The 19498-nt window shown below is 42.0% G+C and overlaps 1 protein-coding gene across 1 annotated transcript in view; it reads right to left on the reverse strand.

Moving 5' to 3' along the window:
* The window catches only part of LOC106807116 (receptor-type tyrosine-protein phosphatase delta-like), a 32019-nt gene extending 30912 nt beyond the window's left edge, over positions 1–1107 (reverse strand). The window contains exons 1-2 of the mRNA XM_014809376.1: positions 983–1107; positions 92–203 (exon numbers count right to left, since the gene is read on the reverse strand). Of these exons, the coding sequence (XP_014664862.1) occupies positions 92–203; positions 983–1061 (191 nt within the window). The 5' untranslated portion in view covers positions 1062–1107. The remainder of the gene's footprint in view (positions 1–91; positions 204–982) is intronic.
* Between the last annotated feature and the right edge of the window lie 18391 nt (positions 1108–19498).

The raw sequence follows: 19498 nt of genomic DNA on the forward strand, positions 1-19498 counted from the left end.
AGAGATGGCAAAAGCTGCATTGCTCTACTACAGTACTGCAGTGCTATAGTGCTGACATTATGAAGGGGAAAAAAAGCGAGGCAAAGATTACCCCTCGCGGATGTTGACGGTAGGAAGTGGAATGCCCGCGGCTACGCATCGCAGACGCACGTATGTGTCTGTGTGCACGGATAAACTCGCAAACATCAGCACGCTGGCGATGCCTGCAAAACACGCGAAGTTTATATTTAATGTATATCAATTCCAATATATAGGAATATAATATATATAGTATAATATATATATATATATATAAGTAATATATATAATATATATATATATATATGCTAGTGTGTTGTGTGTTGTATGTGCGTGCTGTAGCGTTGCAGTTGCACCGCCGCGCTGTTTGTGTGTCGTAATATTAGGTATCAATTCACATATTTATTTCCACATAATTTCCATTAATAATGTATTATTTCAAATTAATTATTTACTATTTACAAAAAAATTACATAAAGTTACAAATTTATCCTTAAAAACTAATCGAATTAATTTAAATAAAAAATTAATTAATAATGTGAAGCTTAATTTAACATAAATATCCCATTGGTTTTACATCGACAAATGTTTGTATTTACACAGTTCACTTGAAATACTGTCTGTTAAAGCAAATGCGGCACAAAGGCATGCACATGCACATGAACGGAGAAATTGATAAGCACTAGATTTGAATTTAGCTATCCAATTTTACTATTTTATTAGTTTTTTCAACAACGGAATTAGAACGCAATATTAGTATGTCACCTGATTTTCTTTCTACTCGCACCACAGAAAAGCTTAATTAAACAAGAATTTCGATCCCTGTAAACATCTTTTCCCCAATGACAGCAAATTCCCACAACGAATATCGACTCATGACAGCTTGACCTACATCATGTGTTGTTTACGTCATGTTACGGTACGTTCACGTTACGTTACGTCTCGTCATCATGCAAACACTTACGTTCGGTGCAATCCTCTCCCACCCAGGGGTCGCTGCAAGCACACGCACCATCCTCGGAGTCACAGCTGCCGTCATTCATGCAGTAACAGACTCACGGGCATCCCGGTCCGTACTTGTCCGGCGGGCAGTCTACCCCCGAAAAACATAGAGCTTCAGAATATAGACGTTTTTAATTCATAGCGTCCTTTATGTCGTAACCAATTCCTAATGCATGCATCATCCTTCAGAATTTATATAAGATGATGTATACATAATAAATAATATAAAACATATACATAAGTAGCGCAACATAATAATGACTCATCAAATGAACACACGCACACAAACACATAAGAGAGAGAGTGGACGCGTGTGAGAGAGAGAGAGAAGAGAGAGAGAGAGAGAGAGAGACGAGAAAAGAGACGAGATAGAGAGAGAGAACGGAAATATAGGGAGAGAGAACGTGAGAAGAAGAGAGCGAGAGTGAGAGTGAAAGAGAGAGAGAGAAAGAGAGAGAGAGATAGAGAGAGAGAGAGAGAAAAGATGAGAGAGAGAGAGATGAGAGAGGAGGGAGAAGAGAGAGAGAGAGAGTAGAGAGAGTGATCGCGCTCTTTGCGTCTCTGACTGCACGTCTACCTTTCTGACAGTCCGCGTCCCGAGTTAACCGGCGATCAGCCACCATCGCCGCTTCCTCCGTTCGTCGAGCAAGTACGGCATCGCCTCCCTGCGAGTGACACACGTCGCTGCATGTCACCCGAAGCTCCCGGCTCACACCGTCGTCGTCCTGCCGCTGCTGTCGGCGCCGGAAGATTACCAACGGCTCCAATCAGCACGAACATCGCGCATATAGAATATCTCGTCTTACAACTAAACTATATAGAACTATCTCGTCTTAACTACCTGAAAACTATATAGAACTATCTCGTCTACACTAAATATATAGAACTAATCTCGTCTTACCTAGAGCTATATAGAACTAATCTGCTCTTACACTACCGAACTATATAGAACCATCTCGTCTACGTAAACTATATAAAACTATCCGCTAACTAAAGAGTATATGCTCTCTGTTACACCTAGAACTATAGAAGATAAAACTATCTCGTCTTACACTAGAACTATATATGAAACATCTCGTCTTACACTAGAGCTATATAGAACGATCTCGTTCTTACAACTAAAACTAATAGAACATCTATTCTTACACAGAGAACTATATAGACTATCTCGTCTACACTAGACGATATAGACTATCTCGTCTTACACTAGAACTATATAGAACTATCTCGTCTTACACTAGAACTATATAGAACTACTCGTCTTACACTAGAGCTATATAGAAACTATCTCGCTTACACTAGAACTATATAGAACTATCTCGTCTTACACTAGAACTATATAGAACTATCTCGTCTTACACATATGAACTATATACAGAACTATCTCGTCTTACACTAGAACTATATAGAACTATCTCGTCTTACACTAGAACTAAATACAACTATCTCGTCATTACACTAGAATTGTAACTAATATATAACTATCTCCACGTCTTACACATAAAACTATAATAGAACTATCTGTCTTACTAGCAACTATATAGAATATCTCGTCGTACACTAGAACTATATAGAACTATCTCGTCTTACACTAGAGCTATATAGAACTATCTCGTTTACACTAGACGCTATATAGAACTATCTCGTCGTACACTAAGCTAAAAGAACTTCTCGCTAATGCTTGTACACTATTGTAACTATGCTTGTAACTAACTAATGCTTGTACACGATTCTAAGCCTAACCCTATCACCCCTAACCTGAACCCTAACCCGAACAGTACCATAATATTTGTTATATATATAGAGATATATAATATAATAAAATATTATTATATTATATATATATATAATATATATATATATATATATTATATATACACGCACGTGCCACAACACACACACGCGCGCGGGTTTATTCCTAATATATAGTACAAACATGTCACGCATAACTTACTGAGTTAGACAGGATGGAAGTGAGCCGAGCAGGAAAACAAAAGCTTCCTGAACTACAGCTGTCGTGTGTGATGCACAGCAACCATGCTCGATATATAGATATATAGATAGATACACACAGCCTCACCAGAGCATCACGAGAAACATTTTATTTTCGATTCGAAGTTTCACGTCCACCATTTTCCGTCGAAGTCGTCTGACAAAAAGTGACATCATTTACAGTCACGTCAAAAAAATGGTCGGTTTTGGAAATCGACGCTGCGTGCTGCCAGCGAGCTACTGCGTGATATTTACAAACTAGGACGTCGTGAGTTTCCTTCCTGCATGCAGCGACACCAGAGCGATAGTCAGTCAATCCATATCCTGTCCCCACGTTCACTCTCACCCAAGTACAGCAACGAATTTTGCGCTTATCCAAACTCTATGCGTGTTATTCAAAACCTATGTGTCCGTAATATATCACATAGTGCAAGTACCGCTGAACTAACACCAGGTGCACGCCATTGCCAGTTATCACAGGCAACTATTTTTTCATCACCCATGAGGAATCTCTGAATGCCACTACAGATTATACAGCTGTATTGAATTAAGAATATATTTACGTATCAGTACAAAGGAAACTGCTACCAACAACACAATGTATAAACCGTTAGGTTCCCCCGAATATAGGCATGGTTAAACACCCCCCTTTCGTGAAGCCCAAAGTAACCACGGTACAAAAAAGTCTGCCCACTTTCACTTTGCTACTTTATTTGTGCTGTAGCGCCAATAGCAAAATGTCTTACTTTCGTTGCACGTAGGACCGGACCACCCTTCACTACACAGACAAGTTCCATTCGCAGAGCAGGGTGGCATTATTTTCACACATGAGGCAAGCATCTTCCTCTCTTACGTAATGCTTCGCCTTCAGAGCTTGAAATCTCTCGTCACCATCGCCTTCCTGTGTCGTTAGCTCAGGGTTTCGAGTGTGTTGTTGCTGCTGTTGTTTTATTAGCGTGATGACATAGTTGTTCTTTCGTTAGCTGATGACAGAGTTGTTCTTTCGTTGAGGTGATGACATTACTGTCTACTTTTACTGGTGACAACATTGTTGCCGTAGCTGTTTCATTGTGACAAACATTGTTGCGTTACATTCAGTGAAGAGATCGTTGCTGTTGTTCCATTTGTTAAGTTATTGTTGGGCTTCTTCTGGATGCCATTACTGCTGCTGCCATAGGCGATGGTGATGCTGCTGCTATTGCTGAGCTATTTGACGATGCCATTGTGTCTGTTTCATTTAATGACAAAGTCGTTGCCTTCCATCTGGTAACATAAACACATAAAACATTTCTAGTAAGAAACTGATGATACTTCACGTACCTATTTAGGCTTCACTGAGTGGCGAAGCAAGGAACTCAAGAGGAAACTTGCTATAGGACATAAAAACATCGGACATAAAATATAGGAATACAATACATAAATATAGTCTGTATACAATTCTTTCACTGGTGGTAACTATGTAGAAGATATGCATTCGTGTACGCGTTGCCATATCATATTTACCTATCTATAAATCATGAAAATTCACGTATCCTTCAGTAATAGCTGTTATACTACAATACGCGAATATAATATACAAAGTATTAGGTATATACATTGATTCATATGTTAAATATTATATATATATATATATATATATATATATATATATATATATATATATATACATATTATCAGGAGTAAATAATAATAGATATCTATAATAATCTATTATTATTCACTCCTGATATTATTGTATAGATGTGTTCAAAGTATTACACAATTCCCTGCTTTTTAACACTGCTTAGCACAAAGGTATCCAACTGCACAATTTAAGGCGGTTTTCGAGGTGAACATCACGTACATATATTACCAGAAATAAATAATAATAAATTAACTAATTATAACTTCAATAAATTTAATTATAATAATAATTTAAAATCGAATTATCCATAAATAAAATTGGAAAATGATACTTGTTCTTGACACCACTATTAGATTAGAAAATATTAAACGAGGCAGTGAACTTCGCGCGTGACTATATGCACTGTATTTGGCAGGAGTCCCCCACCAGCCGTATATGCATCCTCCGCTGCAGCTGCCTGTAAAGATGTCACAGTCGTCGCCACCCAGCCGGCAACGACACTCGCTCTGACAGTTTCGCCAAACCTCCCGACGAACACTCTGCCAATAGTAAACGGTAGTCAGTATTCACACTAACACGGTATAGTGTGTCAGGGCGAATCTAGCTTTCAGGAGACGGGGAGGGGTGATATTTGAGTGAAGCTTTCAGGAGAGACGGTTGGAGGGCTGATATTTGAGTGAAGGTGTGCGAAAAGCACGCCGTGCTAGGGTGGTCTGAGGCATGCCCATCCCACCTGGAAAATTCAGGCAGCTGTGTAGCCACAGCGGAAATCCCCAGTTTCTATCAGCCTACAGACTGACTTTTTATTTTGGCCTTATGTTTACTAGTATCATAACATAGTCAGTGCTGAGCGGGAAGGGGGGGGGTGCAACCCCCCTCTAGATCCGCCACTGTGTGTAGTAGCAGTATTCTATCAAAGTGAAGTGAAAAAATCGTTTTTATTTATTACGACTATTATTATAAAATTATTTGTTTTTATACACTCCTGATACTATGAGGAGTAAAATAATATCAGTAGTAAATAAAAACAAATGATTTTATTCACTCCTAGTATAACAAACAATGTTACGCACGCACGCACGACACACACGCACGCACGCACCGCACGCACGCACCACACACGCACGCCACACCACGCACGCACACCACCACACACACACGACGCACACACGCACACACACACACACACACGCACACACGCACGCACACACGACACCACACACACGCACACACACACGCACACACACACACACACACACGCCACACACACACACACACACGCACACACACACGCACGCACACACGCACGCACAGACACACACACACACACACACACACACACACACACACACACGCACCACACACACGCACCACGCACACACACACACACACGCACAGACACACGCACGCACACACAGACGGACAGACGAGCAGCTTCTTACTCTCCAGGCAGTCCCAGCAGTGAAGCCTGACGCGCAGAGGCAGCCGACAGCGCGGGGCGACACAGGTGGAAGTGCTGGCAGCCGTAGTCAGGCTCATCGGCGCTGCGACCGTCAGACAGCGGTTGGCGCACGCTGCCCGAACCTGTTCGGCGCGACAGCGCTGCGGGAAAACAAGCGCAGGGGAGGGGTGAGCATGGGACGATCGTGGACGTGTCGCGAGGCAGTCCTGAGACGCCTTGGCGTAGTAATGAGAGAGTCGCGAGGTTTTCGGACAGATTTGAGACAGCTACGAAAGTATCTTTTGATAATATAGAAATAGATTTGAGACAGCATTGAGACAGCATGAGACCGTCATAAAGATTTAGAAAAAACTTGAACAGATATTGAGACAGCAGCCATGAGACAATTATAAAAGTTAAAAAAACTTGAGACAGTATTGAGATCTCCATGAGACAGTCATAAAGTTGTTAGAAAAAACTTGAGATAGTATTGAGACAGTAGTGAGACAGTATTACTGAAGTGATCTACATATTAGTATTTGAACTAGGTTTACTTGAGACAGACTCAGCACACTCATGCAGGAGTCACAAGTATAGTCATAGTATAATTTAGTGCATTGTATAATAGTCTATATATATAATATATATAATATAATATATATATATAATATATATAGTCTAGCATAAGTCTATAAGAGACTATCGACTATGTAAACTACTGAGTTTCAAATCGGCAACGTGACCAGATAACGGCAACCCGTTTCTAACGTGTTCTATTGATCTAATATCAGTAGTTACTAGCGTTAACGGTGACAAGATGATCTGCGTGCGCGCGTGTCCGCTGTGCGTCACCTGACCCTAAAAAACGCACAGCGACATCGTCGCCGCCCGTCTGCGTGTAAACAACCTAGCCTGTCTTCCAAGCACTGAGCACCTGAAACGTCGCGGGGACAGGCAGACAGTCCCTATTTCCATGCACTCTCCGCGTATAGCACACGCTTGCGCACTCGTTCTCACACTCAGCTCCCAGAATCCACTCCTGCAACCTTAACACACATAACACACACGTACATGTGAAATAATATATATTATATACGTATAGCGTGATATGGCCTTCGCGTAATACGGGACAGCGAGGCCTACATTTTCCAATCGAACCAAGCCAAACTACGAGCGAAAAATGTCATGATTCGTGTAGTAACAAGACGATTTCATCGTAGTTCTAATCGACAGTAACTCCATCTAGTAACTCAAACGACAAAAAATTGCTAGATTGCTATCACAACGAACTTGGTAGTGTTGTTTAACAAATATATCATTTATATAAGAGAGGCGAAAAGTGGAGAGAATATATATATTTTATATATTATTATATATATATAATATATTATTATTATATATATACTAATATAGATATATATATACTAGAGCCACTGTATTGCTAACATCATTTTAAGAAAGGCAGCGGTTAGTTTTGGACCTAGATTTTCCGTTTTGGATTTGAGCATGGTATGGCCCGACTCCTGGACCCGACCAATATATATATTCTAAGAAAAACGAGGGCTTGATCGGGCCGAGCGGCAAAACAAACCGTTTTTTTAATAAGGCAACTTTTGCAAAAGGGGCACTTTGCGTGAGAAGGGGGGGGGGAGAGGGTGCGCACCCCCTGCACCCCGACCCTGGATCCGCCCCTGATTCATATGTAGATATGGTCAGATATGAACGCAATATATGAAGAGCTGATTTCCAAAAGGTGTTAAATCCATTTTGGTCAAAAATGAGTTAGTACCATCAAATTACACTAACCATATCTACATCACATATCTACATCATGTGTGATATCCATTTGCATCAAAAGTTGGTATATCCCTTCACGAACAGCCTCCAAACATTGAGTTTGGTCCCAAAAGGTGTTAAATCCATTAGAAGATATCATCACATTTTTATTTTGGTAATGTTCTCTTTGCATGAAACACAGTTTTTTCATTCTAATATTTCAGGTGAATGGTACTTAGCATGAAAACACACCTGAATGAAATCTAATGTACATGATTGATTCTTAATTAATTTTTGTTTTTTAATGAAATTTGGATTTACCGAATTTCAGAAAAAAAGCAGGCCTGCGGCAACTGTACGCGGGCTATAGTACTAGAGCTACACATTGTATAAATGTTTCTGTTTGCGGTATTACTATGTTACACATATATAGTGGTACCCTTTCGACACTCCCATTACAGTGAATAACCCTTCGACCCAAAAACCTCAGGGATACAGTTAGGGTTAGTGTTGCCCGTAGGGTCTATGTCTCCCTGACCTCTGTTTGACCTGGCTCGTTTAGCTATTTCTGACTAACCCTAACCCTAACCCTATATATATTATATATATATATATATATATATATATTAGTCAGAAATAGCTAAACGAGCCAGGTGAAACAGAGGTCATGGAGACATAGACCTTATCTGCGTTAGTGTTAGTGATAGATTTACGGAAGGTTTGCGGTGTGTTTTCCATTTCGAATAAATGCAACACGATAATTGTGCGTAGCGGGTGACGGGGAATGTTACTGTTGCAGTAAGATATTCAGCACCCTATTTATAGATTTGTGGCCCACATACAATAATTATTGTTGCCCACGTTTGCGAGTATCATCAAGATTTCTACAACCGAGGAAACTCAACCGAGCCAACTTTCCGATGTTGTACAAATATCCGTGTATCGATCCTTAATAAATGGGCATGAAATTATTTATTCTACTAAATAGGAATAAATGAAACATATGCGGCCGATTTCTTCGCGTAATTATTGTGGAAATTCGTGTATTTTCTGACCTTCATACTAACGTATATGACTAAACATTCACCTTTTCAGCGTGGCACTTCTTTTGAAAATGTTCTGTACTCATGGAGTACAGGAAATCACTTAAGATCACAATTAGATTTGAGTAGATTAAACTATTTAAGCTAGTTCGATTTCTACTGCCGTCTGCATCGTCTTCTTCGTGGGTGTACGGCCCTATATATTCCTCTATATCGGGCAAAATGTTATTTTAATGTATTAAAGCCAATTAACGACGCCTTTTTTACGACTGGCTAAAGTATACAAAATATATACAATGTATATATTTATATATACATATCTGCACACATGATATAGGATTGAAATAGATAGAATAAACTAGATATGTTTATCTAAAAGCTAATATGGTGTCCATGAACTTGTTCACCGCCGACCGTGATTAAACGTGAATGATATATTACATCACAAAGCAATCTTTGCGGTAGCACATAATACTAGGTACACGCGCACACCCTCGGTGAGTGCAACTTTAAATACACATAAACGAAACGTAATGCAATAGTTCCGCCACACCAAGCGATCGTATCGAATGACAGCGCTATACCCCTTCCAGGTTCGTGGTCTTACAGAAGTAGTCTATACACGAATAGATACGAATAAAAGACCCACGAACCCTTGCCATATGTACATAGATGGGTTCCCGCATCTACGTACGTAGGCCTACGTACCTATTCTCGGGGAAGGTAACTTGAGGGTGACGACAGTCTTACTCCTGCCGTTACGGAGTCGCTCCCTACAATAGTAAGCACCGAATCGCGCCGCTCCTCCTTTACTCAGCATCATCACCTGTTTCCCCACGACGGGCTTCGCGCGCCTGCAACACGGAGAAACCTGCGTGAGCGCGGTCACCTGCATATAGCGGACACCTAGCTAGCTGTCTAGGAAGGACGCATTTGGCGTTATCATTAGCTGCGTTCCCACCACGGGCTTAATGCGTCTGGAAAGGTGGGAGATACGGTGAAACCTGTATTAGCGGTCACTTGTATATACCGGACGCCTGTACATAATATGTAAATGGTCAATATCGTATGGTGATACATGGGCAATAGCCAATGGGAACTTCTCATGGTCAATCTCCTATAACAGCGCAATGGCTTTACCTCTCCCCCCACACACAAACACACCGGCCAAAATATGTTAGCTATGGCCTCGGTTACAGTATAGTTCCCACCTGTGCACGCCCGCGTTTCGGCATAGTTCCCACCTGTGCAAACCCGCGTTACGGCATATTTCCCACCTGTGCACGCCCGCGTTACGGCATAGTTCTCACCTGTGCAAACCCGCGTTACGATAGTTTTCACCTGTGCACGACCACGTTACGGCATATTTCTCACCTGTGCACAATGCTCGATATATAGATATATAGATAGATACACAGCAGCCTCACCAGCGCATCACGAGAAACATTTTATTTTCGATTCGAAGTTTCACGTCCACCATTTTTCCGTCGAAGTCGTCTGACAAAAATGTGACATCATTTACAGTCACGTCAAAAATGGTCGGTTTTGGAAATCGACGCTGCGTGCTGCCAGCGAGCTACTGCGTGATATTTACAAACTAGGACGTCGTGAGTTTCCTTCCTGCATGCTAGCGACACCCCATAGCGGATAGTCGGTCAATCCCATATCCTGTCCCCATGTTCACTCTCACCCAAGTACAGCAACGATTTTGCGCTTATCCAAACTCTATGCGTGTTATTCGAAACCTATGTGTCCGTATATATCACATAGTGCAAGTACGCTGAACTAACACCAGGTGGCGCCGCATTGCAGTTAATTCACAGGCAACTATTTTTTCATCACCCATGAGGAATCTCTGAATGCCACTACAGATTATACAGCTGTATTTGAATTAAGAATATGATTTACGTATCAGTACAAAGGAAACTGCTACCAAACAACACAATGTATAAACCGTTAGGTTTCCCCCGAATATAGGCCATGTTTAAACACCCGCCCTTTCGTGAAGCCCAAAGTAACCTCGGTACAAAAAAGTCTGCCCACTTTCCCGCTTTGCTACTTTATTTGTGCTGTAGCGCCAATAGCAAAATGTCTTACTTTCGTTGCACGTAGGACCGGACCACCCTTCACTACACAGGCAAGTTCCATTCGCAGAGCAGGTGGCATTATTTTCACACAGGAGGCAAGCATCTTCCTCTTCACGTAATGGCTTCGCCTTCAGAGCTTGAAATCGCTCGTTACCATCGCCTTCCTGTGTCGTTAGCTCTAGGGTCGATGAGGTTGTTGTTGCTGCTGTTGTTTCATTAGCTGATGACATAGTTGTTGTTTCATTAGCTGATGACATAGCTGTTGTTTCATTTAGTGATGACATTACTGCTACTTCTACTGATGACAACATTGTTGCCGTAGCTGTTTCATTTGGTGACAACATTGTTGCGGTTACATTCAGTGAAGAGATCGTTGCTGTTGTTCCATTTGTTAAGGTTATTGTTGTGGGCTCCTCTGCTGATGCCATTACTGCTGCTGCCACAGGCGATGGTGATGCTGCTGCTATTGCTGAGCTATTTGACGATGCCATTGGTGCTGTTTCATTTAATGACAAAGTCGTTGCCGTTCCATCTGGTAACATAAACACATAAAACATTTCTAGTAAAGAAACTGATGATACTTCACGTAGCTATTTAGGCTTCACTGATGGTGAAGCAAGGGAACTCAAGAGGAAACTTGCTATAGGACATAAAACATCAGACATAAAATATAGGAATACAATACATAAATATAGTCTGTATACAATTCTGTTTCACTGGTGGTAACTTACTGAGAAGATATGCATTTGTGTACCGCGTTGCATATCATATTTAGCTATCTATAAATCATGAAATTCACGTATCCTTCAGTATTAGCTGTTATACTACTACCGCGAAGATAACTATACAAAGTATTAGGTATATACATTGTATTCATATGTTAAATATATATATATATATATATACATATATATATAATATATATATATATATATACATATTATCAGGAGTGAATAATAATAGATATCTATAATAATCTATTATTATTCACTCCTGATATTATTGTATAGATGTGTTTATAGTATTACACAATTCCCTGCTTTTAAAACTGCTTAGCAAAGGTATCCAACTGCACAGATTTAAGGCGGTTTTCGGGTGAACAATCACGTACAATATATTACAGAAATAAATAATAATAAATTAACTAATTATAACTTCAATAAATTTAATTATAATAATGAATTTTAAAATCGAATTATCCATAAATAAAATTGGAAAATGATACTTGTTCTTGACACCACTATTAGATTAGAAAATATTAAACGAGGCAGTGTGAACTTCGCGCGTGACTATATGCACCTGGTATTTGGCAGGAGTCCCCCACCAGCCGTATATGCATCCTCCTGAGAGCTGCCTGTAAAGATGTCACAGTCGTCGCCACCCAGCCGGCAACGACACTCGCTCTGACAGTTTGCGCCAAACCTCCCCGACGAACACTCTGCCAATAGTAAACGGTAGTCAGTATTCAACCTAACACGGTATAGTGTGTCAGGGCGAATCTAGCTTTCAGGAGACGGGGGGAGGGGGATATTTGAGTGAAGCTTTCAGGAGACGGGTTGGAGGGCTGATATTTGAGTGAAGGGTGCCGAAGGCACGCCGGTGCTAGGGTGGTCTGAGGCATGCCCATCCCACCTGGAAAATTCAGGCAGCTGTGTAGCCACAGCGGAATCCCCAGTTTCTATCAGCCTACAGACTGACTTTTTTATTTTGGCCTTATTTTACTAGTATCATAACATTAGTCAGTGCTGAAGGGGAGGGGGGGGGGTTGCAACCCCCCTCTAGATCCGCCACTGTGTGTAGTAGCAGTATTCTATCAAAGTGAATGAAAAAATCGTTTTTATTTATTACGACTATTATTATAAAATTATTGTTTTTATACATCCTGATACTATGAGGAGTAAAATAATATCAGTAGTAAATAAAAACAAATGATTTTATTCACTCCTGATATAACAACAATGTACGCACGCACGCCGCACACACGCACGCACGCACGCACGCACGCACACACACGCACGCACACACGCAGCGACACACGCTCCACACACAACGCACGCACACACGCACACCACACACACACACGCACACACGCACGCACACACACCACACACACACCGCACACACACACGCAAACACACACACACACAACACGCCACACACACACACACACACACGCACACACACACGCACGCACACACGCACGCACAGACACACACACACACACACACACACACACACACACACACACACACACACACACGCACCAGCACACACACACACACACGCACAGACACACGCACGACACACAGACGGACAGACGAGCAGCTTCTTACTCTCCAGGCAGTCCCAGCCAGTGAAGCCTGACGCGCAGAGGCAGCCGACAGGCGCGGGGCGACACAGGTGGAAGTGCTGGCAGCCGCTAGTCAGGGTCATCGGCGCTGGACCGTCAGACAGCGGTTGGCGCACCGCTGCCCGAACCTGTTGGGCCGACACGCCTGCGGAGAAACAAGCGCAGGGGAGGGGTGAGCATGGACGATCGTGGACGTGTCGCGAGGCAGTCCTGAGACCGCCTGGGTAGTAATGAGAGAGTCGCGAGGTTTTCGGACAGATTTGAGACAGTACGAAAGTGTCTTTTGATAATATAGAAATAGATTTGAGACAGATTGAGACAGCCATGAGACGTCATAAAGATTTAGAAAAAACTTGAGACAGTATTGAGACAGCAGCCATGAGACAATTATAAAGTTAAAAAAAACTTGAGACAGTATTGAGATCTCCATGAGACAGTCATAAAGTGTAGAAAAAACTTGAGATAGTATTGAGACAGTAGTGAGACAGTACTTACTGAAGTGATCTACATTAGTATTTGAACAACACTTAGAGACAGACTTCAGACACTCATGCAGGAGTCTATAGTATAGTCATAGTATAATTTAGTGCATTGTATAATAGTCAAATATATATATATATATATATATATATATATATAGTCTAGCATAAGTCTATAAGAGCCTATCGCTATGTAACTACTGAGGTTTCAAATCGGCAACGTGACCAGATAAGCGGCAACCCGTTTCTAACGGGTTCTATCTAATATCATGTTACTAGGTTAACGGTGACCAAGATGTCTGCGTTGCGCGCGTGTCCGCCTGTGCGTCACCTGACCCTAAAAACGACAGCGACATCGTCGCCGCCCGTCTGCGTGTAAACAACCTAGCTGTCCTTCCAAGCACTGAGCACCCTGAAACGTCGCGGGGCAGAGGCAGAGTCCGCTATCTTCCATGCACTTCCGCCGTGATAGCACGCTTGCACTCGTTCTCACACTCAGCTCCCAGAAATCCACTCCTGCAACCTTAACACACATAACACACACGTACATGTGATATAATATATATATATACGTATAGCGTGATATGGCTTCGCGTAATACGGGACAGCGAGGCTACATTTTCCAATCGAACCAAGCCAAACTACGAGCGAAAATGTCATGATTCTGTTTAGTAACCAAGACGATTTCATCGTAGTTCTAATCGACAAGTAACCCATCTAGTAACTCCAAACGACAAAATTGCTAGATTGCTATCACAACGAACTTGGTAGTGTTTTTAACCAATATATCATTTATATAAGAGAGGGAAAGAGTGGGAGAGAAAAGGACATATATATATTATATATATTAATATATATATATATATATATATATATATAATTATATATATATATCTGATAGATAGATAGATAGATAGATAGAGAGGAGAGAGAACGAGAGAGAGAGAGAGAGAGAGAGAGAGAGAGAGAGAGAGAGAGAGAGAGAGGGGAGAGCGAGCGAGAGAGAGAGGGGACCGAGGGAGGGAGAGAGAGAGAAAGACGGACAGACAGCAGAACAGACACACAGGCAGACAGCGGATGCCGGACTCGCGCGATCACACGTACGATGCAGGACAGGTGCACGAGTCCGTGCAGCTGCTTGCTCCTCTCTCCCTCCACGTAGCACTCGTACAGTCCGCGTCTGCGCCGCTCACGTTGTCAACGCGACGTCCAGCTGGCCATCCACATCCGGCGCCGCGCACGTCGTCGTGCCGCCATCGCAGCAACGCCTGCAGATACACAAGTCGAAAACCCGTCTATCACCAACGTCACGTTTAACGAGACCCGCGAGAGCGAGAGGGTACTCACAGAGAGCTCTCATTTTCGGAAGTGTAAGAGTACGCGCTTTAAAATGGACAGGGTCTTCTTCAGGGTGTTGCCTATTCATATCTACCAAGAAATATGTCCTTTGTTCGCAGGATGGAGGGACGAAATGCCGTTCAACCGACGCTACTCACCTGTTTTAATACATGATACAAAATACGTGATCATATGAGATACGCGGATTCACTCCACTCCCCATGCGCCCAGGGAGGCGCGGAGAGGTCGTTTTCATAAAACATTTGGAGAATTAGGCCTTATTAGCGATGACGCCTAAAGCGATATTACGATATAGGATTGGCGCTAGGCTAGATACCAGGCTGAGCTGCGAGATATCCCTACGTTAAAAATGTAAGCGCAAATATTATCAGGACTATATATACCTATTGTAATATGTTACGTATTCTTAACGTGAATACATAGTGCATTAATTAATATAAAATATTTGTAGTGTTCTTAACGCTGCAGATAAGAGTGATACTCTTGCCTATCGCGAATGCACAATATACGTACAAGGTCCGTTTTGTTACTGGCTTCCATATGCAAGACGACGGAGTCATTCAAAGAAGCGGATATCGTGAAGTTTTCGCTATGGACTTGCGCTTAAACGTAGAACATTACATGACAATATGAAACAAAAACTACCCAGAAATAATCAGCGAAATACTCATCGATGTCTACATGTAATACAAGAATCTTATCTATAGTATATACCACGAACATACCTATGCTCTCCCCCTCGCTCTCAATATATATATATAGATGCAGTGGCGGATCCAGGGGCACAGGGGGCGGGGCGGTCGTCCCCCTAGAATTTTCAGGGCAAGGGTATTTTAGCCTATAACACCCTCCCCTCGGGAGCTTCGTGCCTTGAGCTCGCATGATTCGCCCCCCTCCCCTAGAATTCACTTCTGGATCCGCTTGATTATGTGTGTATAAATGCTTATAGATATTATGAAAAATGAATCCAAAAAAATTGTTTTTATTCAATCGCATTAGTTCATGATGCTATTAGATAAAAATTCCCGGGAAAGACAGAGGCCGTTAACAACCGATATGAGTGTGATAAAAGAGTGAAAAAAGTAAGTAGTGAGAGGTTAGAGACCCAGGCACGCATGCTTAGCCATGCTATATTATACAGGGGTCGAATCCAGGATTTTAAAAGAGCCTGCAACATTTTTTTACTCTTTAAATTCATTAATTTCACATATATATATGGGTTTTCGGTCCATAAGTTATTAATGTGAGCTTTTGGCGTAGCTGATTGAAATGCGTGCATTTGGCAATATAATGTAACTCATCCAGTGCATCTAAACAGGCGACCGTACAGTGGCGCCATGCTGCATGGCGCCGCCACTGTATTGCTAACATCATTTTAAGAAAGGCAGCGGTTAGTTTTGGACCTAGATTTTCGCGTTTGGATTTGAGCATGGTATGGCCGACTCCTGGGCGCCGACCAATATATATATTCTAGAAAAACGAGGGCTTCATCGGGCCGAGCGGCAAAACAAACCGTTTTTTTTAATAAGGCAACTTTTGCCAAAAGGGGCACTTTGCGTGAGAAGGGGGGGGGGGTGCGCACCCCTGCACCCCACCCTGGATCCGCCCCCTGATTCATATGTAGATATGGTCAGATATGAACGCAATATATGAAGAGCTGATTTCCAAAGGTGTTAAATCTATTTTGGTCAAAATGAGTTAGTACCATCAAATTACACTAACCATATCTACATCCATATCTACATCCATATCTACATCATGTGTGATATCCATTTGCATCAAAAGTTGGTATATTCCTTCACGAACAGCCTCCAAACATTGAGTTTGGTCCCAAAAGGTGTTAAATCCATTAGAAGATATCATCACATTTTTATTTTGGTAATGTCTCTTTGCATGAAACACAGTTTTTTCATTCTAATATTTCAGGTGAATGGCACTTAGCATGAAAACACACCTGAATGAAATATGTACATGATTGATTCTTAATTAATTTTGTTTTTTAATGAAATTTGGATTTAGCGAATTTCAGAAAAAAGCAGGCCTGCGGCAACTGTACGCGGGCTATAGTACTAGAGCTATACAATGTATAAATGTTTCTGTTTGCGGTATTACTATGTTACACATATATAGCGGTACTCTTTCGACACTCCCATTACAGTGAATAACCCTTCGACCCAAAAACCCCAGGGATACAGTTAGGGTTAGTGTTGCCGTAGGGTCTATGTCTCCCTGACCTCTGTTTGACCTGGCCTGTTTAGCTATTTCTGACTAACCCTAACCATAACCCTAACCCTATATATATTATTAGTCAGAAATAGCTAAACGAGCCAGGTGAAACAGAGGTCATGGAGACATAGACCTTATCTGCGTTAGTGTTAGTGATAGATTTACGGAAGTTTGCGGTGTGTTTCCATTTCGAATAAATGCAACACGATAATTGTGCGTGCGGGTGACGGAATGTTACTGTTGCAGTAAGATATTCAGCAGCCTATTTATAAGTTTGTGGCCCACATACAATAATTATTGTTGCCCACGTTTGCGAGTATCATCAAGATTTCTACAACCGAGGAAACTCAACTTTCCGATGTTGTACAAATATCCGTGTATCGATCCTTAATAAATGGGCATGAAATTATTTATTCTACTAAATAGGAATAAATGAAACAAATGCGGCCGATTTCCTCGCGTAATTATTGTGGAAATTCGTGTATTTTCTGACCTTCATACTAACATATATGACTATACATTCACCTTTTCAGCGTGGCACTTCTTTTGAAAATTTACTGTACTCAAGGAGTACAGGAAATCACTTAAGATCACAATTAGATTTGAGTAGATTAAACTATTTAAGCTAGTTCGATTTCTACTGCCGTCGGCATCGTCTTCTTCGTGGGTGTACGGCCCTATATATTCCTCTATATCGAGCAAAATGTTATTTTAATGTATTAAAGCCAATCAACGACGCCTTTTTTACGACTGGCTAAAGTATACAAATAATATACAATGTATATATTTATATATACATATCTGCACACATGATATAGGATTGAAATAGATAGAATAAACTAGATATGTTTATCTAAAAGCTAATATGGTGTCATGAACTTGTTCACCGCCGACCGTGATTAACAGTGAATAATATATTACATCACAAAGCAATCTTTGGGTAGCACATAATACTAGGTACACGCGCACACCCTCGGTGAGTGCAACTTCCAAATACACATAAACGAACCGTAACGCAATAGTTCCGCCACACAGAAGTACACCATACGCTTACAGAAGTAGTCTATACACGAATAGATACGAATAAAAGACCCACGAACCTTGCCATATGTACATAGATGGGTTCCCGCATCTACGTACGTAGGCCTACGTACCTATTCTCGGGAAGGTAACTTGAGGGTGACGACAGTCTTACTCTGCCGTTACGGAGTCGCTCCCTCAATAGTAAGCACCGAATCGCGCCGCTCCTCCTTTACTCAGCATCATCACCTGTTTCCCACGACGGGCTTCGCGCGCCTGCAACACGGAGAAACCTGCGTGAGCGCGGTCACCTGCATATAGCGGACACCTAGCTGTCTAGGAAGGACGCATTTGGCGTTATCATCAGCTGCGTCTCCACCACGGGCTTAATGCGTCTGGAAAGGTGGGAAATACGGTGAACCCTGTATTAGCGGTCACTTGTATATACCGACGCCTGTACATAATATGTAAATGGTCAATATCGTTGCTGATACATGGGCAATAGCAATAGCAATTGGCGAACTTCTCATGGTCAATCTCCTATAAACGCAATGGCTTTACCTCTCCCCCCCCACACACAAACACACCCGGCCAAAATATGTTAGCTATGGCCTCGGTTACAGTATAGTTCTCACCTGTGCACGCCGCGTTTCGGCTAGTTATCACTGTGCAAACCCGCGTTACGCCATAATTTCCCACCTGTGCACCGCCCGCGTTACGCGCCATAGTTATTCACCTGTGCACGACCACGTTACGGCATAGTTTTCACCTGTGCACGACCACGTTACGGCATATTTCTCACCTGTTCACACCCGCGTTACGGCATCGTTCTCACCTGAACGTAATGGCGCCCGTCGGCATGGCAGCGCCGGCGCCCGTATCATGCAGACGCCCTATCTTCAGCCGTCTGTAGGTGTTCGTGAGGGAATGACAGACGATGATGGTCATTGACCCCTGGTTGACCTCCGGTAGCTCGGGGAAGCCATTCAGAATCGTCAGCCATGCTGGAGGATTAATTACGACTGATTGAGATTAAATTAACGAATATATATTGAGAATAAATACGGTGGTATTGAAAACG

This window comes from Priapulus caudatus, unplaced genomic scaffold (genome assembly GCF_000485595.1).
Source record: "Priapulus caudatus unplaced genomic scaffold, Priapulus_caudatus-5.0.1 Scaffold197, whole genome shotgun sequence".
Lineage (NCBI taxonomy): Eukaryota > Metazoa > Priapulida > Priapulimorpha > Priapulimorphida > Priapulidae > Priapulus > Priapulus caudatus.